General features: G+C 52.9%; 9 protein-coding genes across 9 annotated transcripts; 6 read left to right on the forward strand and 3 right to left on the reverse strand.

Moving 5' to 3' along the window:
- Window positions 1-1,170: 1,170 nt before the first annotated feature.
- On the reverse strand, window positions 1,171-1,900 carry AYL99_01678 (cytochrome c oxidase subunit 6, mitochondrial; the record flags this gene model as incomplete). Its single annotated transcript, XM_018833194.1, has 4 exons — window positions 1,171-1,310; window positions 1,372-1,489; window positions 1,547-1,592; window positions 1,710-1,900. 4 exons carry the CDS (start codon window positions 1,898-1,900, stop codon window positions 1,171-1,173), a joined length of 495 nt encoding a protein of 164 aa, XP_018699073.1.
- Window positions 1,901-2,839: 939 nt separating this feature from the next.
- On the forward strand, window positions 2,840-3,982 carry AYL99_01679 (hypothetical protein; the record flags this gene model as incomplete). The annotated part of the gene is made up of 3 exons (XM_018833195.1): window positions 2,840-3,250; window positions 3,303-3,496; window positions 3,547-3,982. 3 exons carry the CDS (start codon window positions 2,840-2,842, stop codon window positions 3,980-3,982), a joined length of 1,041 nt encoding a protein of 346 aa, XP_018699074.1.
- An 831-nt stretch (window positions 3,983-4,813) lies between these two features.
- On the reverse strand, window positions 4,814-9,035 carry AYL99_01680 (phosphoribosylformylglycinamidine synthase; the record flags this gene model as incomplete). Its single annotated transcript, XM_018833196.1, has 2 exons — window positions 4,814-4,820; window positions 4,885-9,035. 2 exons carry the CDS (start codon window positions 9,033-9,035, stop codon window positions 4,814-4,816), a joined length of 4,158 nt encoding a protein of 1,385 aa, XP_018699075.1.
- Window positions 9,036-10,483: 1,448 nt separating this feature from the next.
- AYL99_01681 (hypothetical protein) lies at window positions 10,484-12,401 on the forward strand (the record flags this gene model as incomplete). Its single annotated transcript, XM_018833197.1, has 5 exons — window positions 10,484-10,542; window positions 10,600-10,677; window positions 10,724-11,206; window positions 11,263-11,975; window positions 12,028-12,401. 5 exons carry the CDS (start codon window positions 10,484-10,486, stop codon window positions 12,399-12,401), a joined length of 1,707 nt encoding a protein of 568 aa, XP_018699076.1.
- A 1,269-nt stretch (window positions 12,402-13,670) lies between these two features.
- On the forward strand, window positions 13,671-16,133 carry AYL99_01682 (hypothetical protein; the record flags this gene model as incomplete). The annotated part of the gene is made up of 1 exon (XM_018833198.1): window positions 13,671-16,133. The coding sequence occupies one exon, from the start codon at window positions 13,671-13,673 to the stop codon at window positions 16,131-16,133; it is 2,463 nt and encodes an 820-aa protein (XP_018699077.1).
- A 475-nt stretch (window positions 16,134-16,608) lies between these two features.
- Window positions 16,609-17,898, forward strand: AYL99_01683 (hypothetical protein; the record flags this gene model as incomplete). Its single annotated transcript, XM_018833199.1, has 1 exon — window positions 16,609-17,898. The coding sequence occupies one exon, from the start codon at window positions 16,609-16,611 to the stop codon at window positions 17,896-17,898; it is 1,290 nt and encodes a 429-aa protein (XP_018699078.1).
- Window positions 17,899-18,669: 771 nt separating this feature from the next.
- Window positions 18,670-21,958, forward strand: AYL99_01684 (hypothetical protein; the record flags this gene model as incomplete). The annotated part of the gene is made up of 4 exons (XM_018833200.1): window positions 18,670-18,846; window positions 18,941-19,025; window positions 19,087-21,401; window positions 21,458-21,958. 4 exons carry the CDS (start codon window positions 18,670-18,672, stop codon window positions 21,956-21,958), a joined length of 3,078 nt encoding a protein of 1,025 aa, XP_018699079.1.
- Window positions 21,959-22,638: 680 nt separating this feature from the next.
- On the forward strand, window positions 22,639-23,822 carry AYL99_01685 (hypothetical protein; the record flags this gene model as incomplete). Its single annotated transcript, XM_018833201.1, has 2 exons — window positions 22,639-22,948; window positions 23,344-23,822. The coding sequence occupies 2 exons, from the start codon at window positions 22,639-22,641 to the stop codon at window positions 23,820-23,822; spliced, it is 789 nt and encodes a 262-aa protein (XP_018699080.1).
- Window positions 23,823-24,257: 435 nt separating this feature from the next.
- On the reverse strand, window positions 24,258-25,072 carry AYL99_01686 (hypothetical protein; the record flags this gene model as incomplete). The annotated part of the gene is made up of 2 exons (XM_018833202.1): window positions 24,258-24,812; window positions 24,872-25,072. 2 exons carry the CDS (start codon window positions 25,070-25,072, stop codon window positions 24,258-24,260), a joined length of 756 nt encoding a protein of 251 aa, XP_018699081.1.
- Window positions 25,073-25,785: the final 713 nt, after the last annotated feature.

Here is a 25,785-nt window from a genome sequence, read left to right on the forward strand (position 1 = left end):
TCTGGTTCCGCTGGTACGGAATACACGACAAGGGAACAAGTTGGGCTGATAGATGAAAGGCGCTTCGTGGTAGTCTGGATTTGTCAAGGTCGTGGCTCCTGTACCGAGTAGGCACCAGCACCATCCAACAGCAAGCCACCGGGGGCTAAGGTTGGGGGAAACTTGAGACTCCGAAATGATTTGGGGCTTTCTCAGCCTGATCTCAACACAATCGTGGAATCGACGTCCGCCCTCGACAAAGAGAAACCCAAAGAGAAAACCAAAGTAAAAACCACAATGTTGAAACAGCGAAGCAACTTGACAGGGCCGGTCAAGGTCAGGATGTTGTGGGAGTCAATGTCCCCGTTAGACACCAGAGAGAGTCGACAGAGAACAATCGCCATTTCCACAGCTCGAACGCGTATTAGCGCTGGCATTTCGCATCAGCTTTGCCTTTACCTCATTTGACAGTCGCACGGTGGCAACGGTTGACGGCATACATAAGTGAATCCTCCCCAAGCTTCGATCTAGAACCTTAGCCGCACGCTGATGTGCCTCGCTGCAGCCACATTGTCAATATATCCTCCGTGATATCGCATTAGTTGATATGTTCGCTTTTTCTTCTTTTGGTGGTCGTTTGAGTCGATCTGTAGAAGTTGTCCGCGTTGAGGATTCCACGGACTTACCTGTCAGCCTCGTTGTGCCTTACGTTGGGAGTATGATGGTGGCTGAGCAACTAGCCTGGCAGCACCTGGCAGAAGTAGGAAACTGTTGTTTTCGTTGTTCACATTGGGGGCGACGGCACTTTGTAACAATAGTGGCAGGAAATAATCGAAACTGTGTGACCAGTCGTTAGTACCTCCGAGGGAGACATCCATCGGGTAGAAGCAAAGACTGCCCGATCCTCTTTATGAAAGCTGATGTTAGCATTGTTGGAGAGAGACAGCGGAGTCAAGACTGCAAAAGGCAAGTGAAATCTCTCAACCCTGAATCTGCTCGTCTTTGAAACTGTACAAGTTTTTACTACAGCGTAGGTAGTCTCTGAAGATGTTGCGCACGAAGCCCTTGCTTTCTGGCCTCCCCTGGCCCGATAGCCACCATGCGACTCTCCTGTTCCCGTGGTCCCAACCACCAATGCAGAAGCTTTATGGCCGTCCTTCCCATTTCTGGTTGGATCTTTCACAACATGACCTATGGGTTGTGGTATGGGCTATCACTGTTGTCCGGGTAGAGATCTTCCTTCAAGTTAATGCCGAGCTCCTCGCGCAGGGGTTTCAGTTCCTCTAGGTATTCCTGGTATTGTTGTGTGTTTTCGACCTTTGCTTTGATGCCTGTTGTTCCAACTGTTAGACTCCAATCCACTCGTATCAAACGCAGCGTGTCATGACGGACCTTCAAATATTCTGACAGCAGTGGGGAAATCGTTGACACGTCTAGCAGCTTTCAAAGCTGCAGTGACGACACCGGGGGAGGGGACGAGATCGTAGGCAAAGGCGTTATTCAGGTTCCGCTGGTTCCTTGCGTTAGACGGAACTAAACAGTGCATCTTGGAGCCGAGAAACTTTACCTGGAGCTCAAAGACATCCTGCACAGCATCGAATTCCTTCTCGTATCTGAGAATATCTCGTCAGCCAAGCTCCAACTGTCGAATATTGTATTCCTTCCTCAGCGGTTGCCAGACGGCGTTCTAACATCCAGAAGCACCGAACCAAGCTCAATGGAAGTCATACCTCGCAGAGAACTCTTCGAATGTCTCGTCTTCGTGACCGGCGCTTCTTTGGATGGCCGAGGAGCTGAAAGGGGACCTTGCGGAAACCGATTGCACCGCAGCTGGAGCTCTCCTGAAGGATCGTGCGCAGGGTCTGAGGAAAGCGGAAGTGGCGGGACGAGCTGAGAGACGAAGCATGGCAAGAGAAGCCATTGTGCAATCGGCGAGGTTGAGCACAGGGGAGTTGTTGTAGAGTCGGAGGGTGAGAAAAGGTGGACCAGCTGCTGTGTCCAAGGTGTGGGCGGATGTCGATTGAGGTTCTTCAGTCACCTGAGATTTGCCTGCCCAGGCAAAATAATCGCAGAGCTCCTGAGTGGTTGAAATGACGGGCGTCAGCCAAGTCGGATACGTGAACTCTCGCCGGTATTTTGCCTGTAATGTAGGTGACGGTGTGCGTATTGTAAATCACGGGGCTCTGATTGGCTTTTGGGTTGTGGGCAGCCCCAAAATGGTCATCTACATAGATATTACCTGCCTCAATAGGGTACATACATACATACATGTCAGCCTCAACACGGGTCCCCTTCACTATTATTCTCCTATGCTCATGCCCTGCACTTCCTCCCTCCCCTCAGTTTGAACAAGAACACCGTATCAACTTCTCCTCCAATCACATCCTTCCCGCGGCTACCGGCTTCTACACGGCACACGCGCGACAGTCGCAAACTTTTGCCTCCAGGCGGAAATTGAGAAGCAGGTACACAGCCAATGGGAAGGCGCGGCTGAGACGGGTCTTGGCTATTACGACAGAGGCTGCGCGAATCTTGCCAAACGATTTTCCCCTGACTTTTGATTATCCCAATGTTGGCACCAACCGGCACCATTGGCGCTGTTGGGACAATCCATTTTCATCATCCCTCCTCCTCATCCTGCAATTTTCGCTGGCCGGCTTGAGAATAATATATCTCACTCCCTTCCACCTGGATCCGATCGACGACTACTTTATCCCTCTTCGCGTCCGCCTCTCTCCTTCGTCCTCTTCTCTTTCTTTAACCTTCATTAATTGATCGTTGACAGTCACTCCTTTTCCTGTCGGTTCAGCCCCTGCGCTCAGACTGCGATCGCGACACTGGTTGACAGACACTTCCAAACATGTCGAACGATATCCTCAAGTCTATCCCCCTCCCTACCCTCGATCGCCCTTTTGGCATCGAGCTATGGCCCATCTTCGACAAGGCATATTCTGCCGTTGTGGGCTACTCCCCCATGGACTTCAAGTTTGAACCAGGCAAAACCCCGATGTCGACATTGCCAGAGACCGTTATTGCTCTGATCTCGTACTATGTCATCATCTTTGGTGGAAGAGAAGTGATGAAACACCGCAAACCGTTCACGCTCAACGGCGCTTTCATGGTCCACAACCTCTATCTCACCATCATCAGCGGTTGTCTCCTGTTGCTGTTCGTTGAACAGTTGCTCCCGACGCTGGTTCGAGGCGGCGTCTTCCATGCCATTTGCAGCTACAATGGAGGTTGGACGCAAGAACTGGTTGTGTTGTACTATGTAAGTCTAACCGGCTGTTTATTCTGCTTGCATCAGAGGCTGATTTCCGCAGTTGAACTACCTCACCAAATACCTCGAACTCATTGACACCTTGTTTTTGGTCCTGAAGAAGAAGCCCCTGACCTTCCTCCACACATATCACCACGGTGCAACTGCCCTTCTCTGCTACACTCAGCTTGTTGGGCACACTGCAGTATCATGGGTTCCCATTACGCTGAATTTGACAGTGCACGTGGTTATGTACTGGTAAGAGAAATCTAGGTGTACAGTCGAGTCCGTGGCTAATGATTTTCTAGGTACTATTTCCAGTCTGCTCGCGGCATCAGAATCTGGTGGAAGAAATACATCACCATCATGCAAATCATCCAATTCGTCATTGATCTGGGCTTTGTCTACTTCGCTTCCTACACCTACTTCGCCAACTCTTACTTCTCCTGGCTCCCAAATGCAGGCACCTGCGCAGGAGAGGAATTTGCGGCCATTGCTGGTCTTGTCATTCTCAGCTCTTACCTACTGCTCTTCATCTCATTCTATTTCGCAACCTACCGGAAACAGACCATCCAAGGACGACCAAGAAGGAACACTGGCAGAGAAGCTTTGATCGCTATGAGAGATCTTCCCCTTCCTGACCCCCATAAGGTCCCGTCCGCCCTCGGAGACGAGAAGAAGAGCAATGGCGCTGTCACCACCGGGCGATCAAACGGTCCAACCACCCGATCGCGAAAGGCTTAGACAGCCAACATGGACGACCCTTTTGAAAGGATATTTTTTCGCTGTTTGACGCAGGCTCAGCATCCAAGACGAGACAACGATGAAGTTGAAGTTTCGCGGCGAGAACTCTGCCAGTTCCTGGGTTATATCCCCCCGGACGACTGAGTAGGCAGCAGAGGCAAGCCGCTGGATGCATATGGACGTCAAGCATGACCCCGTCGAGCCTAATACAAGTTTGGTCAACGAGACATGTCGCGGAGGATGAAAAATAAAGGAGACAGGAGGTTTCGGTTCGGTGACCAAGATTTCAGTGTGTACAAAAGTTTGAAGTTTGCTGTTTGCGTTACAGTTGGGCAGGTGTGCTCGGGATTTTCATCTTCAGGCTTTGGTGGACGCTGAAGGCTGCGACACCATTTCTCTTTTCTTTTTGCATTGTGTAATTAGAAGGTACTCGCTATTAATGCACGAAGTCTAATGTGGACGAAAAAGGGCTTGCTAGTCATATTACTGCATGAAGGGAAAAAAAAGTTGAAAACCTCAGGAAAACGCCCTTGAACTTGAATTATTGTTATTGTAGCTTGATCATCTTCTAGGTAAAGTCGCGATTATGTGAAAATTCCCAAATTTATCTATCTAGGTCAGAAGGTCTATTGTCATGACCGCCTTTGACTCGGGCCAGGAGAGTCAAGCCTTACAGACACGCGGATTTGCATCGGCACCTCCCTTCGCATCATCATGTTCACCACAATCCAAGAGAGACAACAGTGCAAGTCATAACCTAGTCCCAATCTCATTTCATCGAGTCTTCTTTTCAGTATTTCCCGAACATCTTCCAGTCCAGCAACGCCCTCTTTAGAGTCTCCCCTTTACCCCCCGGTCAAATGCTAGTCAGAGGTTCATGTGTCTTCTCTTATCCAACCCACCTCCTCGCACTCTGGAACAGTCTCAACCACGGCCCGTACTCGCCCCACTCGCCCCAGCCGTCTTTCTCTCCCCTCATGGCGTGCTCGGGGATGTAACTGCCCACGCCGGCCAAGATGGTGCGTTCGGGGTGTGGCATCAGCGCCAACACACGTCCGTCCTGGCTGCGCACGCCAGCAATCCCGGCGGGACTGCCGTTGGGGTTGGCTGGGTACGCCGTCGTGGGCTGCAGGGATTTGTTGTCGACGTACCGGATGGGTGCGAGGTTGGCGTGCGCGAAGTCGTGGGCGAGGGAGGCGTCCCAGGTCTTGCTTCCTGTCTGCGAAGGGGGGAGGTCGGTGGTGAACGAGGCCCGACCTTCGCCGTGGGCGACGGCGATGGGAAATGAAGATCCGCTCATGCCGTGAAAGAAGACGCTGGGCGCCATGCCCGATTCCGCCGGAGGATCGGACACCTTGACCATGCAGACTCGGGCCTCGTACTGTTCGGATTCGTTCCTCTCGAAGGAGGGCCATTTCTCCGCTCCCGGGATCAATTCTTTGAGCTTGGAGAGGACCTGGCACCCGTTGCAAACGCCCAAGGTGAAGGTGTCTTTCCTCTCGAAAAAGGTGTGGAACTTCCGACGTGTTGTCGGGTGGAAGAGGATCGATTTGGCCCATCCCTGACCCGCACCAAGACAGTCGCCAAAGCTAAAGCCGCCGCAGAGGGCGAGACCCACGAAGGAAGAGAGGTCGTGATCGATGCCGAGGTGTGACTGGTGCGGTTTCGGGTCCAGAATGTCGGACATGTGGACATCTATCGCGGTGAATCCGGCAGCTTCGAAAGCGAATGCCATCTCGGCGTGGCCGTTGGTGCCTTGATCTCGGAGGATGGCGACACGCGGTCGGGCCGTGGGACGCATGTAATTGAGGAAGGACGCCTTATATGTATTGATGTTCTCTTTGGGGTCAAAGAGAAGATTGTAGCTCAGTCCTGGTTCAGTATCGTCCAGGATTGTATTGTATTCTGAGTCCGCACAGGAAGGATTGTCCCGAAGCCGTTGAAGCCAATACGACGTGTTGGACCATTTTTGTTGTAATTGGCCGCGAGTGGCACGGTAGATTAGTCTCCCACCGTGATAGATGGCCATGTTCTGAGAGGACGACTTGGTCGAAACGCGGCCGATCTTGTGGATAAGACCCGGAGGTGGGCCGCACGTAGCAAAGCAGGCCTTGAAGCGATTCTCATCAGATTTTCGAACCTGGAAGACCGCACCCAACTCTTCGTTGAATAATGTAGATATGATATCCGGTGTGTGCGGCGTTGGGCAGATGTCGTTGATCATAATTTCTATGCCACAGCGGCCTGCAAATGACATCTCCGCCAGCGTCACGAACAGGCCACCGTCAGAACGGTCGTGGTAAGCCAGCACAAGGCCTTGTTCGTGCAGTTGCTGTGTAGCGTCGAAAAAGTCCTTGAACAAGGACACGGAGCGGATGTCGGGTGCTTCATCGCCAATTTGTTTGAAGGATTGGGTGAGGACGGATCCCCCCAGGGCACGGTGCGCGAGACCCAAGTCCACGAAAAAGAGCGTAGATTCGCCAACTTCGCTGTATCGTTTGAGCTGCGGCGTCCACGTCTTCCTGATGTCCAGGACGGGCGCGAAGGCAGATATGACGACTGATAAGGGACTTGTGACTTCCTTTGCCTCCTTGCTCTGAGGGTCCGCCCATTTCATCTTCATGGACATGGAGTCTTTCCCAACCGGAATCGAGATACCGAGCTTTGGGCACAGATCCATGCCCAAAGCTTCCACAGCTTCGTAAATCCCTGCTCCTTCGCCGGGATGAGTGGATGCAGACATCCAATTTGCGGACAGCTTGACTTGGTGAAGACGATCCGGGAGGTCTGCAGCAGTGAGATTCATCAGTGATTCGGCCACTGCCATACGTGCAGATGCTGCCGGGGAGATCAACGCAATGGTTGGTTTCTCGCCCATTGCCATCGCCTCTCCACTTTTGATACCAGTGGTGAGTGACGTTGCTGTAACAGACACATCCGCCACAGGAACCTGCCAGGGGCCGACCATTTGATCTCTAGCTGTGAGCCCACCAACAGTTCGGTCTCCGATCGTGATCAAGAAAGACTTGGATCCGACAGCAGGCATCTGAAGCACCCGATCGATTGCTTCTTGGAGTAAACCGTTCATCGACGCTTGGGGGACATACAAGCTCAAGCTAGTATCAAAGCCTGGTAGGTCTGGTTTGCGTGAGTTTACATCACGGGTCATCTTGGGCGGCTTCCCGAAGAGGACATCCATTGGAAGGTCGATAGGATCTTGTTGATCATGGCCATTTGCCGGGTGATCACGGTCTGTGAGCTTCAACACCTGCCGCTTCGTGGCTCTTCCCACGACCGAGATTTCACATCGCTCTCGTTTCGCAATGGCCCGAAACTTGTTCATACCTTCCTGTGCTACCGCGAGAACATACCGCTCCTGGGCCTCATTGCACCATATCTGGAGGGGGCTCATACTCTTATCTGCACAGTCGATGTCTCGAAGCTCAAATTCTGCACCAAGACCAGAGTCTTTCGCGAGTTCCGGCAGAGCATTGGATAGACCTCCTGCGCCGACATCGTGAATAAAGAGGATAGGGTTGTGTGAACCAAGCGCGGTACATGCATTGATGACTTCTTGAGCCCTTCTCTGCATTTCGGGGTTGCCTCGCTGAACACTGGCAAAATCGAGCTCGGCCGATCCTTCTCCAGAACTGACACTCGATGCGGCGCCTCCTCCCAACCCGATCAGCATGGCTGGTCCACCCATGACAATCAGAAACGCACCATCTTTGACGATCTCAGGGTCCTTGAGAGCATGCTGAGGTCGAACAGTGCCCACCCCCCCTGCAATCATGATAGGCTTATGGTAACCTCTGATTTCTGCAGAGTCTTTGCCCGTTCTCATTTCCACCAGCAATGTCCTGAAATACCCTGCAGTGCATGGCCTACCAAACTCGTTGTTGAAGGCTGCACTTCCAATGGGTGCTTCAAGCATAATGTCTAGGCTGCTAGCGATGTGACTAGGCCTACCATAGTCGAGTTCCCACGGCTGGCGGTGATCCGGTATCAGTAGATCTGATACGCAGAATCCTGAGAGACCAGCTTTGGGTTTTGCTCCTCTTCCTGTTGCTCCTTCGTCCCTGATTTCACCTCCCGAACCGGTCGCCGCTCCCGGAAATGGAGACACAGCGGTAGGATGATTATGGGTCTCGACCTTGACGAGGAAATGTACGGCTTCTTTTGTCGCTTTCCACTGGCCGTTTATGTCATCGGGTGCCCACTGACTCCCATTGCTGCCTTTCAGTACAGCAGCATTGTCGCTATATGCGCTGATGGTACCTTCAGGGGTCTGTTTGTGCGTATTTCTGATCATACCAAACAGGGTGTTAGTCTTGGGTTTTCCATCAATGGTCCAGCTCGCGTTGAAAATCTTGTGCCGACAGTGTTCTGAGTTCACCTGAGCAAACATAAATAGTTCAACATCTGTAGGCTTTCTCGGGACTGGTCCGTCCTTCGAATAGGCTTCAACAAGGTACTGGATCTCTGAAGCGTCGAGTGCAAGGCCAAGCTTGCGATTCAAATCTTGAAGTATCTCCGAGGGAGTCTGTCCACCATTGTACAGTTCATATGTACCCAATAGGCCAGGTTGGTGGTGCATAAATAAGAGGTTGAGGTCGGGTTCATTTTCCGAGATAGTCTCTGTCATCCGGTCATGGAGGAAGTCAAGGCTTGAGGCGCCCAGAGATTGTCCATCGTCAAGGTATACTGTAATCTTGACGCCTCTTTCAATTCGGCGGACGACCTTCTGAAGCCCACAAACATGAGCAATATTGGTGGCTTTGGAACTCCAAGGAGAAATAGTGCCCGGTCGAGGGAGGACATAAAGGACAGTGGAAGATTCGTCTTCCTTTTCTTGTGCATCTACATGGTGACCGTCGGTCAACAATTTTTCCAAGAGGGCATGGCTCTCAGATTCAAGGGATTCCACAAGTTCAACATAGTGAATATATCGTCCCTGAACGTCGCGAGCACCAATGTTGGAGGCTAGAGCCTGACGTCGAAATTCTGAGAAGGCTGACGCTCCAGGGATAATACAGACTTGTGGGTGGTCCATGATCGGCAAGTAGGGTTTTGAGGCTAGACACTCCCGGTTTGCAGCATGATCAGTGTCACAAGCAGGCACACGGCACCACAACTGAATCCTCGCGAAGATGAGAGAATACAAGAATCCCACACAGTAGAGGAAAAGTGTCGTGGGGCCGTATGGAAGAGTGGTCGATACGTAGAATTAGACGGTCATCCGAGGCCAGCCGATAGCAAATGACAGATGAATCACGAGATTACTCTCTTGATATCCATGGATCAGTCTGGTCATAAGGGCTCATCCGACTTGTGATTATCGCTCTCACCGATGTGTGGTTGTGAGGACTATTGAAAAAAATCTGCTGCCGCGGCGGCTTGGCGTCACTGACGTTGGTTCCGGGTCAGCGGCACCAGGCGGAGGTTGTGTATGGTTAAACGTGGGCGGCTTGGGTGGCTTCTCCCGGAGTGGTGGCGCCCCTGAGCTGGTGCCTATCTGACTGCCTGAGGGCTTGTGTCTTCCCCAGAAAATCAGCCTGCCCCTATCCCTTTACTTCTAAAGGCAATGCCTCGCTTGTCGGTCTTGGTCCAATATTGGCTTGCCAGCAACTTAGCCCGATCAAATCTGGCATCTGGCATCTGGCATCCGTCATCCTCCTCCTCACTATTAACACCACGTACTCCAATTTGCAAGCGGCCACATCGAGCTTTGTCCTTCGCTATCTATTCCCAAAGCTACCGCATCATTTGACGAAGTCCATTTGAGTCATCCCCGCTGGCTGTCCTCTCATGGGAAGGCTTTCCCGACTCCGCATTTCTTGTGATCGGTTCTCCAGTCCAATGCCCTCGCCACAATCGCCATCGCTTGACCAGTGACCGAGCCTGTCCGCTTGCCGTCTGATTCTTGAGCCTGACGTCTCGATTCTCACACACACCTCTCCCTCAACTGCGCACCCGACCCACATACCGAAAAACCTCCAAGTCTTGCTCAGTCAGGTCAGGGCCGGTCGTTCAGACTGCCCGTTGCACGCCGACACCATTCCTTCTCCTCGCCCGTCTACCGAATCTTTCCTCCACCACCGATCGCATTCGTCTCGCTCCAGAGCAGACCTGGAAGACCCATCGTCCACATTGCGGACTGCCGTAGGGAACGAAAAAGACGAAAGCAATCGGCGACCATCATACTCAGGGTCTGAGTCTGACGACTTCTCCCTTTGGAGCGATACTGGAGATCTCGCAGAGCAGCTCACCAACGCTGAGGATCCCTATCGAATTGAGCTAGATCCTCTGACCCGGGAAGGTCAACGGCTCAGAGACTCCGGTCGTGGTCACGGTGGAGGACGGAAGAAGAGAGTTGGATTTCAGGAACAAGATCACCTTGAGCGGGATCACCCCTCTCTCGGTATAGATAAAGAGGCTATCTTCATTCCGGAGCCTCCACCGAGGCAAATCACCAAGGCAGAGAGGTTATTAGCTCTCATCATGGCTCCCACCGACACTCAGACCGCCCGAACCAAGGGGCTTGTGGGAAAGCCGTTATTGTATGCTGGAACGAATCTCCCACAAGCATATACGGGTAACTGACAGCCGCAATGCAGGTACTTCACAAGTGTTTTCGTATCACTAGGTGTATTTCTTTTTGGCTACGACCAAGGTGTTATGTCTGGCATTATTACGTATGTCCGGCCGAATATCTTAATTGCCATTGCTGACGGAGACAAGTGGTCCTTTTTTCAGAGATGCTTTCAATCAACCTGGCCCAGCTGAAGTTGGTACCATGGTAGCCATCCTAGAGGTTGGCGCTCTTATATCATCGCTCTGCGTCGGACGCATTGGCGACATCATTGGACGTCGCAGGACTATTCTTTATGGGTCGATGATTTTCTTCGTCGGTGGAATGCTCCAAACCTTGTCAAACGGCATGCCTATGATGATGGTAGGGAGATTGATCGCAGGCTTTGGAGTTGGCGCGCTCTCCACCATTGTACCTGTCTATCAGTCCGAGATCAGTCCTCCACACAATAGAGGCAAACTGGCCTGTATAGAGTTTACGGGTAATATCACGGGTTACGCTGCGAGCGTTTGGGTGGACTACTTCTGCAGCTTTATCCAGAGCGATCTTTCATGGAGAGTGCCTTTGTTGATGCAATGCGTTATGGGGGCACTTCTCGGATTTGGCAGCTTGATTATTTGCGAATCCCCTCGGTACGAGATTCCGGACAAGAAGGATAATGGGCTATGCTAACGCCTTTTCCCCTTAGGTGGCTCCTGGACAACGATCACGACGAGGAGGGCATCATTGTCATTGCCAATCTCTATGGCAAAGGTGATATTCATAATGCCAAGGCTCGACAAGAATATCGCGAGATCAAAATGAACGTCCTCTTGCAACGTCAAGAAGGAGAGCGTTCGTACTCGGATATGTTTAAACGGTACTATAAGCGCGTCTTTATTGCAATGTCTGCTCAGGCGTTCGCACAACTCAACGGCATCAACGTCATCTCCTACTACGCACCTCTTGTGTTCGAATCGGCAGGTTGGGTGGGACGAGACGCGATCCTCATGACTGGTATCAATGCATTCACTTACTTGGGCTCAACGATTCCGCCCTGGTATCTGGTTGATAGATGGGGACGGCGGCCAATTCTCTTGTCTGGGGCTGTGGCCATGATCATCTCCCTGTCGCTGATCTCCTACTTCATCTTCATTGACGTACGGTGGACCCCGACTCTGGTCGTCGTTTTTGTCATGATATACAATGCGGCATTCGGAGCCAGCTGGGGCCCTATCCCTTGGCTTTATCCTCCAGAGATTCTGCCACTCAGCATTCGGGCGAAAGGTGCCAGCTTGAGCACCGCCAGCAACTGGGCGTTCAACTTTTTGGTTGGTGAACTCACACCGATTCTCCAGAAATCGATCAAGTGGAGATTGTATCTTGTACACGCCTTCTTCTGTGCGCTGAGTTTTGTTCTCGGTAAGTTGGCCTCCTATTGTCGATCTGCTACAAGCACTAATCAACAACGCAGTTTATTTCGTATATCCCGAAACCGCCAATGTTCGTCTTGAAGATATGAACGCGCTGTTTGGGGACGCCACGACAGCGATGCCCACTCCATCCACCCAGGCGGAGCGAGGCTCCCTCATGGGCGTGGGATCACCATCCTCTCTCGACATCAGGCACGGTGCCTCTCAACCAAGTATCTTCTCTGCAGATACTGCAATTCCAGGCCTTGATATAGATCCTCCCGATGTCCAGCTGGACGAGAATGGAAAACCGCGAGTGAGACGCGAGAGCAATCAAGCAGGTGTGGGGGGTTGGATTGGTCGAATGGTGTCTCGGACACGACAAGACAACGGTTCCCGCGGTCAATATGGGAAGATCGGTCAAGACGAGGATTAAAGTCACCCACGCTGGATGCCCAGTGTTATATTGTGTCGGCTTACTAGGCGTACAGATATAGAGCTGCAACACGGTTGAACGATATGGGGGTATGTCACTGCATCAATGGAGTCAAAAAGCCTCCTTTTGGAGCCTGGGGCTCTACACTGGAGGCTGGTGGTAAATCAAATCGAGCTGTACTGTATACTGGATTTCACTGGAATGGGATGCTGTATAATGTTTGCCGGGCGGACCGCCGGTCCACGCCACCACTGTTATAAAAGAGGTCAAAAGTTGGTTGATGGATGACTAAGATGATGTATAGTCAACCTGGCTCGCTGGGTGGATTTGGGGGCTCACGGTGGATTCTGCATGTCAAGGGGGGAGGGTCAGCAGGGCTTGCCTCAATGGCACAGACTGGGTCGCGTGGGATGAAGCGAGGGGAGGGCTCACAGGCAGCGCGGGATGCCCCGAGCGCGCAAGAGGGAACCTTTTCCAGTGGCCGGGGAGGCCGAGCCCAGGTGAGTGAGGCCCAGGTTCTCGCTCCCTCTACTTGGCCTCGCCCCCGTCGGTGCTGCCTTACAGCTCTTTGGCGTCAATCATTCCCCCCATTGACAACCGCCCTCTGCTCGTACTGCCAACCCAACTAACACTGCTTCTCGAGGAATACACCACAGCATATACAGAAACAGGCTGTCGGGCGCTTCGAAAGACCCTAGTCCTGCCGCTATTTGGGCAAAGATATTCCAGCACTGACTTTATCACAGTCGTGCCCCTCTTTCATCTTCACATTCCTGATCCAGTGATTGCTCGCATTCACTGGTTCGCATTCGCCCAAACTGCGCTTGTGTAAATCGAATTGGCTAACTGCGACCATCCATCATCAGCCTTTCCTTCCTACTTTTTGCTCCGCCAGCTCTCCTGGCCGATTACGTCCTGAACAATTCTCCGTCGCAAAACCGTTGAATACTCGACCGCTCAGAGCACACGCTGCGCAGATTGAACCCAGCCTGCGCCGAATCAGCCCTCGCTGCCCGCATTCGCGTCCTCCACCAGGTCGGTCAGATCCCCTCCGATCCCATTTTATGAAAGTTAATCACCGCAAAAAGGCGCCGTGCCCGCGATACAAACCCAGAGACGTGACCCTTCCCTCAATTACCGATATGTAATGGGACTGTTTTATGAGCTGTCGATGTGTCCAGCTTGTCGCCGCCAGAGCTGGTCACCTTGACGAACCCATCACACACTGTGATGGAAAGATAACCGTTGCTCCTTCGCCTTTGCGACAAAATGTCCCCGGGCACGACTGAGAGACCCCCGGAATCTACGAACTTGCCCAGGGTTAAGCAGTTCCCTTCACATATCGTTGCTCAATTGGATGAGCGTATTAAGCACCTCAGCGACAACATTCTCCCTCCACAACCTTACCTACTTTCCGTTCCCTCCGACGTCCCCTACCGCCACAGCTCGCGCTTCGTCAATACGTGGTATGAGGGCACACCATTCGACCGCAAAGAAGAGCAGCTCCAATATCTCAGCTTCCTTCCGCATTCGGGTGAGCACGAGGCTTTGTTGAAAGTCGAGGGTGGGTGGGCCGACGACCACGGGAATCCCATTGTTGAAGAAGAACTTTCCCCCAAAGCCCTTCCAGTGACTGGTCAACATACCCCAGCAGACGCAGGTAATCGCAAGAAGATCAGCCTGAAGGACTACAAGACGAAAACCAGAAGTCCAGCTCACGCTGCATTGGAATCTCAACCCCCAAAGAAAATCGAGACGTCAGTCAACCTACCGTTGAGTGCAGAGAAGGCCAAACACGACACACAGTCTTTGTTGGAGAAGAAGCAAGAGAAACAGCCGACAGCCCAGGAGAGTGACGGGATCAAGGATCATCAGTTGAAATTTTCAAGAATGGACGGCCATAATTCCCCCCAAGTCCCTTCCAAGATGCAGAAGGCCGACTCTCCGAGTCCTGCGAAGCGAAGGAAGCTCTCTCCCGAGATTGAAGATCCAAGATCTAGCGCAAAGACGTCGAAAGTCGAATCACAGTCTTCCACCATGAAAATGCCCCGGTTACTCTCCCCTACTCTACCGTCGCCCGGGAAGGAGAACTGCCTACCAGAGTTATTGTCTCCCCTCCTGCCTCCGTCACTTGCAAAGGCTTTATCAACACCTCCGAGCAGCACCTCAATTGGAAGCCCCGCCAGTGGTTTGCCCAAGCGATCAGACCCCGTACGCTCGATCCTTGCTGGTGCCGACCTAGACAATGAGCCTCCCAGCGACCGAAGTGGACTGGCCCCAGCGGGGAGCAGAGTACGCTCCGACAGCCAGCACTCAGCCCGGAGCAGCGCTCCAGGAACCCCCAATCCGGCCAAGGGAAGTCTTGGGGCGAAGATTCTGGCCAAGAACGGCATCAAAGGCGGGACACCCTTACACAATGGGGTCCGAGCCAGCCCTGGCCCTCGGCAGAGGCATACAATTATTCTGAAGTACGGCAAAAAGAATAGGAAGAGGGTCGAAGCGCTTCTCAAGTTTGCACCGCGGTCCAAGAAAGAGGTGCCGAAGCAAGAAGCGCCAGATTCGCAGAACAACTCTGACGCAAATGCGAGGAAGGAGATATCTAGAAAGGACCCTGTAGAAGCTCAACCCACTGCTGAGGCTAAGCCGAGACCGCCTGCCGTTGATGATGTCAAGCTGGAGAAGAAGCGGAAGGCTGAAAACAGTAGTCCTGGACCAACCTTCAAGAAGGTCAAGGCTGCCGACGCCGAGAATCGCCCTGTTACGCCAGTCCCCCCGGCTGGTAAGACCACTATGTCGTCTCAGTCAAAGTCTACCTTTTCCACCCCCAAGAAGGAACTGAAATCTACTCTGATGAGACGCGTGGAGTCGTCGGAGGGTGTTGACGCCCCAACTCCTACCGGGGACAAAGCAAGGGTGTCAACGCCGCAAGCGGCTCCCAAGCCATCTCCTCAAGCCCCGACAAGCTCGACTTCTCGAGAAGAGGAGCGACAACAGTGGGCCAACATCAACTACAAATTCTTTGCCTTGGGCCGCTCTCTCAAGCATGAAGGGTCAGCCCTGCTGCCTGCTCCTGACAGTGACGCCAATACCTCCCAACACGCGAAAGCGGTGCTGAAACTGATCGAAGCGCTATTGTGCTTCATGATCAACATCTCCGCGCAATCCCACGCCCGTCCCAGCATCGAGCCAGGCTGGAGATCGATTATTCTGTATCACATCTTCGTTTTCCGTGCGTCGAGGAAGTTTCCCCATCTCCACGGTCTGGTTGTCCAATTGGGCGCAGTATGTCGACAACTTGTCCACAAGTATGACATGGACAGGTTGGCGCGGGATCCTCTACCTGATGACTATTGCAACTCTGCACCCACGCCTGGTAGTGATGGTAACACCAAGACGAACGAAGACGCAGAAAAGTACAAAAAACGTTACGTTGAATTCAGGGATGAGCTGATCCAGAACGCCCGTGAACTGCAGACGGCGTGGCTGGACGGGTCCCGGCAGCTGTCCCTCGACCTGTTGAAACGCGAGTATCCTATTACTTGGTCGAAGCGGGCTAAAGATTCGAGTGCGAGGCTTCAAGAGAAATTGACGCCATCGAAGATACCACAAGATTTCTACCTGCCAATGGATGCAAACACTACGGCTTTTGAGGCAGCAAGATTCGGAGTGTCTTTTCTTCAGGAATGGGCAGAGAAGGAGAAGATAGAGTGGAAGACGAGGATCGATCTATGATCATGGCTGTGAATGAAGCCTTGCAGCCGACAGGACGTGATGACCGGACATGATTTCAGCAACTCTTGGGCGCAGGTTTAATCATACAATCGGATAGCCGATGGTCGGCGTGTGCTGCTGTTTTGAAATGTTAGAAGATACCACATGAGCGATGAAATGAGTAGATCTCAACGTGACCGGACTGTATATTGTGTTTACATTAGCGGCATTGTATTGCGCCCGTCCAAGGGCGATGGAAAAGAGCCCCTTGATTCCCCATGTTGTTATTTATTGTATATGATAAAAATGACGTCGCGAGCAACAATCAGCCTTGTGCGGGTGCGTCCCGCTATTCTTATTGTTGCTCTGAGGCTACGCATCTGCGCATCTGCGCCAGTTCTCCCACAAGCTCCACGCGACTAGATCGGCTCACTGACCGAAGTCAATGTATCGCTGCCAATAATGGCCACGCTACTACAGAGCGAGACGGCACAGAATGGACTCACTCGATGACGACCCTACCAATTTCGAAGGCGTTCTGCCTGTGATCCCGTCAGACTCCCCTCCTGTGTACAAGGACACAAAAAGCAATGCAGCGACCGGTGCCTCTGCCGCAGGGGTTCGAGCCTTCACCGCACAGGCAGTGGCATTCTATTTCCGTGCGCCGGTGAAAGCTTTCTTTCGAACAAGAGTGGACTACCTCGCATACGCCAAAAGCATCAATCCGGACATACAGACTGGTCGGTGGTCATGGAGGTCTACGACACCAGGCCTGCTGGCGACGGCAATCAAACACTACGGGTGGCGCTTCGTGCCAGAGCAATTGGCGCTGCCATTGTTTGCGAATGTGGCCGTGGGTGCAGCGCTGTACACGAGCTATCTGCAAATTCTGGGCTTGTTGCACGAACCTTCGGCGCATGCCAGGAAAACAGTGTATCCACCTCCACCGCCACAAAGCACCTTTCTTGCAGGATTCGCGGCGGGCTCGATCCAGAGCATCTTGGCAGCTCCCTTGGATGCCCTTCAAGTGCGGTTCGAACGACGAGGTGCAAGATACGAAGACAAGACTATGTGGGAATACAGTAAGGGAAAGTTAAGAGAGATCGGAATGAGGGGAATATTTGCGGGTTTTGGTCTGAGCTTCCTGAAGGATAGCTTTGGAAGTGGTGTATTCTTTTGTACCTTTGAATGGGTCAAGGCGCAGGGGTATCATGCATACGTGCAGTGGTACTATGGACACAGGCTTGCTGAAGGGTGGGAAGGAGAAGAACGTGGGTTGAAAGAGAGAAACCCAGGACAGGCTACATTGGCCGAACGACCAGAGGCGAAGAGAGACCCTGGCGCGTTGGTGGTTAGACCACATTACGCCCTTGAACCGGCCTTTCTCATGCTCGCTGGCATTACCGCCTCGATGGCCCAGCAAGTGGTCCTCTATCCTCTCTCCACATTCCAGACTCTTCACTACGAGCGCCTGGAGGAAGTGGACAAAAAGGCCATCAAACTCAACGCTGACAATGTGCCGCTGGCAAGACCTGGCCGAATGTTGAGGGTATACTACCACGCCTACCAATCGACCTGGAGACAAGCTCGTCTGCAAGCAGTGGCCGAGGGGGGAATGAGGCGATGGCTGTATAAGGGCTTCTGGTGGTTCACCATTCGGCAGGTTCCGAGCACCAGTGCGGGATTGATCATCTTCGAGTTGGTAAGGAGAAAGTACGGGCAGGAGGGTCTGGGCGATGAAGTCCGGATATCCAGCAAGGGGAAATACGATATCCTTATTGTATGAGGAAAGCACAGCGTTCAGGTTTGGCGTTCTGGTTGAATGATGCTTGTAGAATATAGATGGATGGGAGGCCACTCGGGTTGAGATGATTAGCATCAGCGGCCTCGTCGTCCACGGATGGTGTCGCTATAGACCATCTCCCCTTATCTGCAGAAACAAACAGCGTTCTCTCTCGATTGTTCAACCAGAAATATCGTCCATGTCCAGGCCCTACGATATCTCTGTAGTCGACAAGGCATCCAATCTTGGCATGTCGTTAAAAGATTGTGCTGCAACTTCAGATGAGTGTACCGAGCATATTCAAGCGAGAACACTATAGTGGAGAGGGATTGACGAGCCTCTAGTGCTTGAATAAGACTCTGGGACAGTCATTTGTGAGCCAAATTTGAAGGAGTCCTGAATCCTGATACATTATTACCGAGTAGAGTGACGCGCTCGGAGAGAGTCAGCTTCGCGTTGCGGCGCGAGGCGGGCGACTTTAGCGCGGCATTTTGGAGAAATATCGCCCATAGATCTTGAAATCCTGCCTGCCTTGACCTTTGAGACTTTCTTGACTCGGCGAGGTAGGACCACAAACGTCTGGCCTTACATTTGATTCTGCACATTCACTCATTCCTCATCTTCCTACCGTTGCGACGTCGTTGTACTCTGAATCTTCTTTTTCTCAGTCTCGCCCTTTACCCGATAAAATCGCGTTGACCCATTACATCACCTGCGATTGAGACGCCCTTTTGACGAGATCTTCTTCGCCTCCGCTGAGGCAGGCAGCACAAGATGAGCGACATCGTCATCAACTCCGACACCTTCTTCGAGCGACTGCAAACACTTTACAATGCCTGGAAGGCGGATAAGAGATCGGGAAATGAGGTTTTTGGCGGCGCAGATAGTATCATAGTTTTGACGGGCAAAGCAGCCGAGGACACGGTATATGTCAAGAACAATACCGTTCATGTGAGTGAACGCTATGACCCGATCTGCGCGCCTTGCGATTCCTCGCTGGGTGACGATGAACTCGAGAGACTGACGGATTTGTGCTACGCTACAGTTCTGGCTCCTGGGCTACGAGTTTCCTGCGACGTTGTTAATTTTCACCACTGTTGCCTTGTACGTTGTTACCACGGAGAAGAAGGGTAAGTGTTGGCACTTATGACACCAATGTGCGTCTTCCGACTGGCTAACTCTTCTTGACAGCTAAGCACCTTCAAAACCTGAAGGATGGCAAGATCCCAGTCGAGATTCTTACCGTTCACATGAAACAGCCCGAAACCCGGACCCAAGCCTTTGAGAAATGTATTGATATTATCAAGACTGCCGGAAAGAAAGTCGGCACTATCCCCAAGGCAGAGGCGCACGGACCGTTCGTTGATGAATGGCTCAAAATGTATGGTGACCTCTCCAAGGAGGTCGAGGAAGTGGACATTTCAACCGCCTTCTCGACGGCGTTCGCGGTCAAAGACGAGAACGAGCTGAGAAATATGCGAACCGCGGCTCGGGCGGCCAGTGGCATGATCTCAGACTATTGGGTTGATGAGATGTCCTCCGTCCTTGATGAAGAGAAGAAAGTCACGCATCGTCAGCTTTGTGATAACATGTCAAAGAAGATCGACGATAACAAGTTCTTCAACAAGATCTCGAAGTTGCCCAGCGATTTCGACAACCAGCAGATGGATTGGGCATACGGCCCTATCGTCCAGAGTGGTGGGCAATATGATCTTCGATTGAACGCTCAACCGACCAACGACAACCTTCACTCCGGTTGTATTATTGCCGGACTCGGGTTCCGATACAAGACCTACTGTTCGATCCTCGCACGGACTTACTTGATTGACCCAAGCAAGTCGCAGACGTCAAACTACAAGCTTTTGCTTGCTGCGCATGATGCCGCGTTGAAAGAAATCAAAGAAGGGGCGCTTCCGAAAGACGTCTACAACAAAGCTCTAGGCGTCATCAAGGCTCACAGACCCGAACTCGAGAAGAACTTTGGTAAAGATGTCGGGTCTGCGATTGGTATTGAAGTCCGGGATTCCAAATTTGTCCTGAATGGCAAAAACACCAAGCCCCTCAAAGATGGCATGACATTCAGCGTCACCACCAGCCTCTCGGATCTGACAAACGACAAGCCTCAAGACAAGAGAGGTACCAACTATACCCTTGTTCTGACGGACACGGTGCGAGTGACCCGAGGAGACCCGGTGGTGTTCACGAAGGAGGCGCTCACCGACCTGGATTCGATCGAATTCTACTTTAAGGATGATGAGGAAGAGACAAAACCGAAGCAGGAGAAGGCGAAGAGGCCCGGTGCCAGCGCCATCGTTACCTCCAATATCAAGACAACTCGTCTCCGCGGGGCCAACCGACAAGATAACGCGAAAGAAGAGGAAGAGGCCCGAAGAAGAGAGCATCAAAAGGAATTGGCGGCCAAGAAGCAGCGCGAGGGCCTGGAGAAGTATGCCGAAGCGACTGGCGACATGAATGGCGAGAACGAGAAGAAGTTCAAAAAGTTCGAGTCGTACAAGCGCGAAGGTCAACTTCCTCCACGTGCCAAGGACTTGATCGTCTGTGTGGATCTCAAGGCGTCGACGGTCATCATCCCCATCATGGGCCGGCCGGTGCCGTTCCACATCAACACGATCAAAAACGTCAGCAAATCCGACGAAGGCGAGTACACGCATTTGCGGTTCAATTTCTTGTCTCCCGGTCAAGGTGTGGGACGCAAAGATGACCAACCCTTCGAGGATCCTCAAGCACATTTTGTCAGATCCTTGACTATACGGTCGAAGGACCAAGATCGCCTCTCGGAGATTTCGGCGCAAATCACCGAACTCCGGCGGTCAGCTGTTCGTCGAGAGCAAGAAAAGAAGGAGATGGAGGATGTTGTGGAGCAGGACAAGCTGATCGAAATCCGCAACCGTCGGCCTATCAAGTTGACAGATGTCTATCTTCGACCTGCGCAGGATGGCAAGCGAGTCCCGGGCGAGGTCGAAATCCATCAGAATGGTCTCCGGTACTCATCTCCCCTCCGTCAAGAGCATGTCGACGTGGTCTTTTCCAATGTCAAGCACTTGTTCTTCCAACCTTGCGTGGGTGAACTGATTGTGCTGATCCACGTCCATCTCAAAAACCCTATCATCATCGGCAAACGCAAGACGAGAGATGTCCAGTTCTACCGCGAAGCCACCGATATGGCGTTCGACGAGACGGGCAACCGCAAGCGGAAGCATCGATATGGCGACGAAGAGGAGTTTGAGCAAGAACAAGAAGAACGACGACGACGAGCCGAGCTCGACCGGCTCTTCAAGAGTTTCGCAGAAAAGATCTCGGACCAAGCCAGGGACTACAATGTCACGGTTGATATTCCATTCCGGGAGCTTAGTTTCAACGGTGTCCCGAACCGGAGCAATGTGCTGATGGCGCCGACGACCGATGCATTGGTTCAATTGACGGAACCACCCTTCACAGTCATCACATTGGATGAGATTGAGGTTGCTCATCTGGAGCGGATACAGGTAAGTCTGACCCGTGGCCTGAAGATTCGGGGGCGGTGCTAATGCCACGCGCGCAGTTTGGACTCAAGAACTTCGACCTCGTCTTTGTCTACAAGGACTTCCACCGCCCGCCCACGCATATCAACACGATTCCCGTTGAGTCGCTCGATCGAGTGAAAGAATGGTTGGACAGCGTGGACATTGCGTACACCGAGGGTCCTCTCAACCTCAACTGGAGTACGATTATGAAGACGGTGACGACCGACCCCCATCAATTCTTCAAAGACGGCGGCTGGAATTTCCTGGCGACCGAGTCCGATGATGAAGATCAAGAGGAGTCGGAAGAGGAAAGTGCGTTTGAGATGAGCGACTCGGAATTGGCGGCCAGTGAGTCGGAGAGTGACGACGAGAGCGATTTTGACGACGACGCGAGTGCAAGTGATGATGAAGGAGAAGCGGAGAGTGGATTGTCTGACGAAGGCGATGACTGGGATGAAATGGAGAAAAAGGCTAAGAAGGACGATAGGAGAGGTGGCTTGGAGGACGAGGACAAAGCCGCGAGGAAACGCAAGAGATGAGCTTGACGAACGCGAGAGGGTGCCTTGCGACCACACTGTCTCAGGCTAGACTGGCGACGCTGGCGGCCTGCATTGAGAAGATGGCAACACAAGGCAACTGTAAAAGCGAGCTGTCGGGGAGGGTGGGCAAGCCTCCAGTTCCTACGCCGGTGCTGCTGTATTGATAGTGGGCATCTACAGGACTTTGAATAGTGGTCGTTGGTGGCCGAATGATGCGTGGGTGTCACCTTGATATGCTTCTGCAAGCCTGATCTGTGCCACGGCGGATATTACAACAGAGATCTGAATATGGTGCCACCCATGCTATGTACTTAATACATGTTATTAGGAGCGGAGCGGAATGGCGGCTCCTCCTGTTCGGTGTCTCGGCAATTGGAACGCGGACATTTCCCCGAGAGCATCCCCAACCTCCATCTCGATACAATATGTCCATGATAGAAACAGCAACAACAAATTAGCCTACTACACCGAGCGTTGGGGCTAGTGGCATTGGGTAACGTCGAAGAAGCAGCAGCAGACCACCTTCTCTGCTCTACCGTCCATTCTTTTTCCTCTCCTCCCGCGTCCTCTTCATCATTCACAGTTCCTGTGACACCCCCACGAAATTCGAGATTCGAGGTCACGGCCCCTTAGCGACAACGACATCTAGCGACAGACAGTGCGAAGAGACGACCGACAAAATGGGCCCCTCCCTGCTCTCCAAGTCTCTGCAGGCCGCGGGCATCGGCACCTTCGCCACCATCTGCGGCTTCGCCGTGTGGACGAAGCACTGCCACTTCACGTCGCCGGCGCAGTTCAACCCGGCGACGGAGCCGCTGTTCCGCAGCGCGTGGTTCTCTCGCTTCAACCCGGCCAACCACGAGACCACCTACGACGAGTGCGTGCGCCGCATCGGCCTGCAGAAGATCCGGCCCGACTTGCTCGAGGACGCGCGCCGGGGCGGCACCAAGCTCGTCGAGGAGTTTTGTCGGGGCGTGTGGGGTGGGCCTGGTACGTATTTCTTTCTTTTCTTTCCCCTTCGTTCCTTTTTGGTTCCCTATGGGAGGTGTGGTTTTCTGTCTTTCGTTCTAATATGTGCCCCTCTTGGCTGTTGGGGTCGTTCTTCTCTATATTTTGGAGGAAGCGGCGTGGGCTATACTTTTCGCGAAGCCTGGATCTTTTGGTCTGGGAGACTGCGTTTGTGTGGCCACCACTGCTGGCCGTGATCGTGATGGAACTTGTCTTCGACAGTTCCCATCAAAGTGGACATGACGTCTCCTCCCAGCAGTCACCCTGCCATTCTCTGCTCTACCCTCTCCCACAGTGTCTCTCTCAAACCCCCCCTCATATCCAAGACTGGAAGAGAATTCTCCCCCTCGCCGCGCGAGGGGGGGAAATTTACCCAGGCTACACCATCCAGCGCCTGTACCTGCAGCGCAAGTACCGCAACGACACGACGACGGCGCACCAGCTGTGGACGCCGGAGCAGCTGCGCGAGTCGACGTATGAACCCGGCACGGAGATAACGGACCACTTCGTCGTGCTGGACAAGACGCCCACGCGCATCCTGATCCGCTGCGGCGACTCGCCCCTGCACAACCCCGACGCGCCGCGGCCCTCGGACGGCCTGTTCGAGATGTGCGCCAACGTCGACTTCGACCAGGGCGTCGCTGAGTTCCGCCTCAAGAGCATCTTCTACGTCGGCGAGGGGGAGTGGCCGGCAGCGGACGCCAAGGCAGGGCAGGGCGAGGCCGGTGCTGCTGCTGTGACGCCAACAGAGGGCAAGTGGGAAAATCGGGGGCCCATGCAGGGGACCATGTTCTTCGCGCACAAGTTGTACACCAAGCTGTGGATGGAGAGTGCGCTGAGAAGGGTCAAGCAGTGAAATCGCCTGTGAGAAGAGGGGGGCCCATGTTGAGGAGGAGAGAGAGAGTCACTTTGTAAATATTCACCGTCGAGTGGCAAGGAATAAAACTGTTGTGATGAATTATCAAGTCTCAGCTGCTCGAACTGTCTGTGTTTCTCTCAAGCTCAACCGATCAGTTGCTCTGCCATTTTCCGAGCCGTCATGAATGCACTTTCAGCTCCAGTCCTTGCACCAGCGGCCAAAAAGTCTTCGCCAATCACGATATTCCAGGTGCGCACTCCCAATGACCTTCGAACCGACCTGTCTGGCGCGTGGATGACATCTGTCCCCCGTTGGCTCTCTTCCCAAGGTTGCCAGCCAAGTTCTGTGGTTGATGTCCCTGCCAATCCATCGTTTTTGTGTGGCTGATCGAGTGCCGGTGTCCAACCTTGTCTGGAGCTTTTTGGAAGTTGTTCAACCAGTGTGTCGAACATAGTAGTAATACCCGCTGGTTACATGCTTTTCCCAATGCCCAGCCGGAAAATCACCCTTCAAGGCGTCGTTGTACTCCCTCAAGGTCCAACTTCCATCAAGTTCCTTGCACCAGAATTGCGGGCTTGCTCCAGGTTTGTACGGTGCCAGTTGGGTGGGTTGCTGTTGGGCAGCTTGCAAGTTGGCCAGCAATATGGCGTTCTGGGCTTGAATCTCCGCAGCAGTGGCTCCGACGAAGTAGGCTGGTGCGTTTGGCATCGCAGCAAGAGCAGCATTGGCGGCGACCGCAGCGGCGGCTTGTGCCGGACCCGGAGGTTGAGACCATGGCGCAGTCATAGGAAATTGAATCGGATTTGGGGCTGTATAGTATGGTGAGTAGCTGTACGGATAATACGGGGTGCTCGGTGCAGAAGCAGCAGGCAAATTGTAGCAAGTGTATGCAGAGGAGGTGTAAGGCCAACCGGTTGGGGCAGAAGGAGGGCTCATTCCGTAGTAGAGGCCATTCACGTAGTAGCCAGCTGGGGCACTCGTGCTTCCCTAGGGTGAGGTGTGAGTGAGGTCATGCTGATCACCGTCCCCAGGAATTGAAAACTTACTTGAAAATAGTACATGGCAGGCTGAGAGGGTTGGTTCGACTGGTAGACTGGAGCAGGTGGATGAATGCCCTGTGCACCTCCTTGGTTAGAGACGTAGAGATATGTTCGAGGCCAATCTGCCGGGTTTTCCCAGTAGCCAGCTGAGCCTTGAGTGTTGACAGCCGAGGGATTGGGGGTTTGGTAGGTGTAGAAATGGGGCATGGTTTATCTGCTGAGAGCATGCAGTGAACAGGAAGGTAGTAAGTGAGAAGGATGTGAGAGTTTGTCTGATGGGTGAGTTCAAAAGAGATGGAGAGAGGTGGACGAGAGGTTGGGATTCAGAATGCTTCGGGCGAGCCAGATCTTCACCTGGAGCTCACTTTGCAACGCACCTGCCGATTGTCTGGGTAGAACCCGTGGTTCTCGTCGAGGAAGATGTACTCTTGCTTGACCGGTTCGGCGGCTAGTTGAACAGGGTGAGCCCAGGGCCAGCCTCCACAGGAAAAGCACATGGCGACGAAGATGATGGGAGTAAGGTAGTAGAGATGGAAGCAGGGAACTGGGACGGGATAAGATGATGGAACAATGGAATGATGGAATGAGGAATGAACTGGTCGACCACCTTTGAAAGAACTGGGGTGGTGGTGGTGGTGTTGGTGGAGGGACTGGCAGGGAGATCTGGCAAAGCGCTTAGATAGCTTCTTCCTTCACATTCAATTGCATCGCAGTCGTCAATCTCAGCAGCCTCAGTTCCTGGTTGTGGCCATCCTGACACGGAGGCTCCTGCCCATCAATCCTATTCATCCCATCAGGCCTATATTCAAAGCCCCTTCACCTCTCCTACTCTTCTCTTGCAGGTGACATTTGTCCAAGGGTGATGCTGCTCCCCCGCCTCCTGCCTCGTTTGTTCTCTGTGTCCATTCCCAACCGGACTT

The sequence above is a fragment of the Fonsecaea erecta genome (assembly GCF_001651985.1).
Source record: "Fonsecaea erecta strain CBS 125763 chromosome Unknown Scaff1, whole genome shotgun sequence".
Classification (NCBI taxonomy): Eukaryota; Fungi; Ascomycota; class Eurotiomycetes; order Chaetothyriales; family Herpotrichiellaceae; genus Fonsecaea; species Fonsecaea erecta.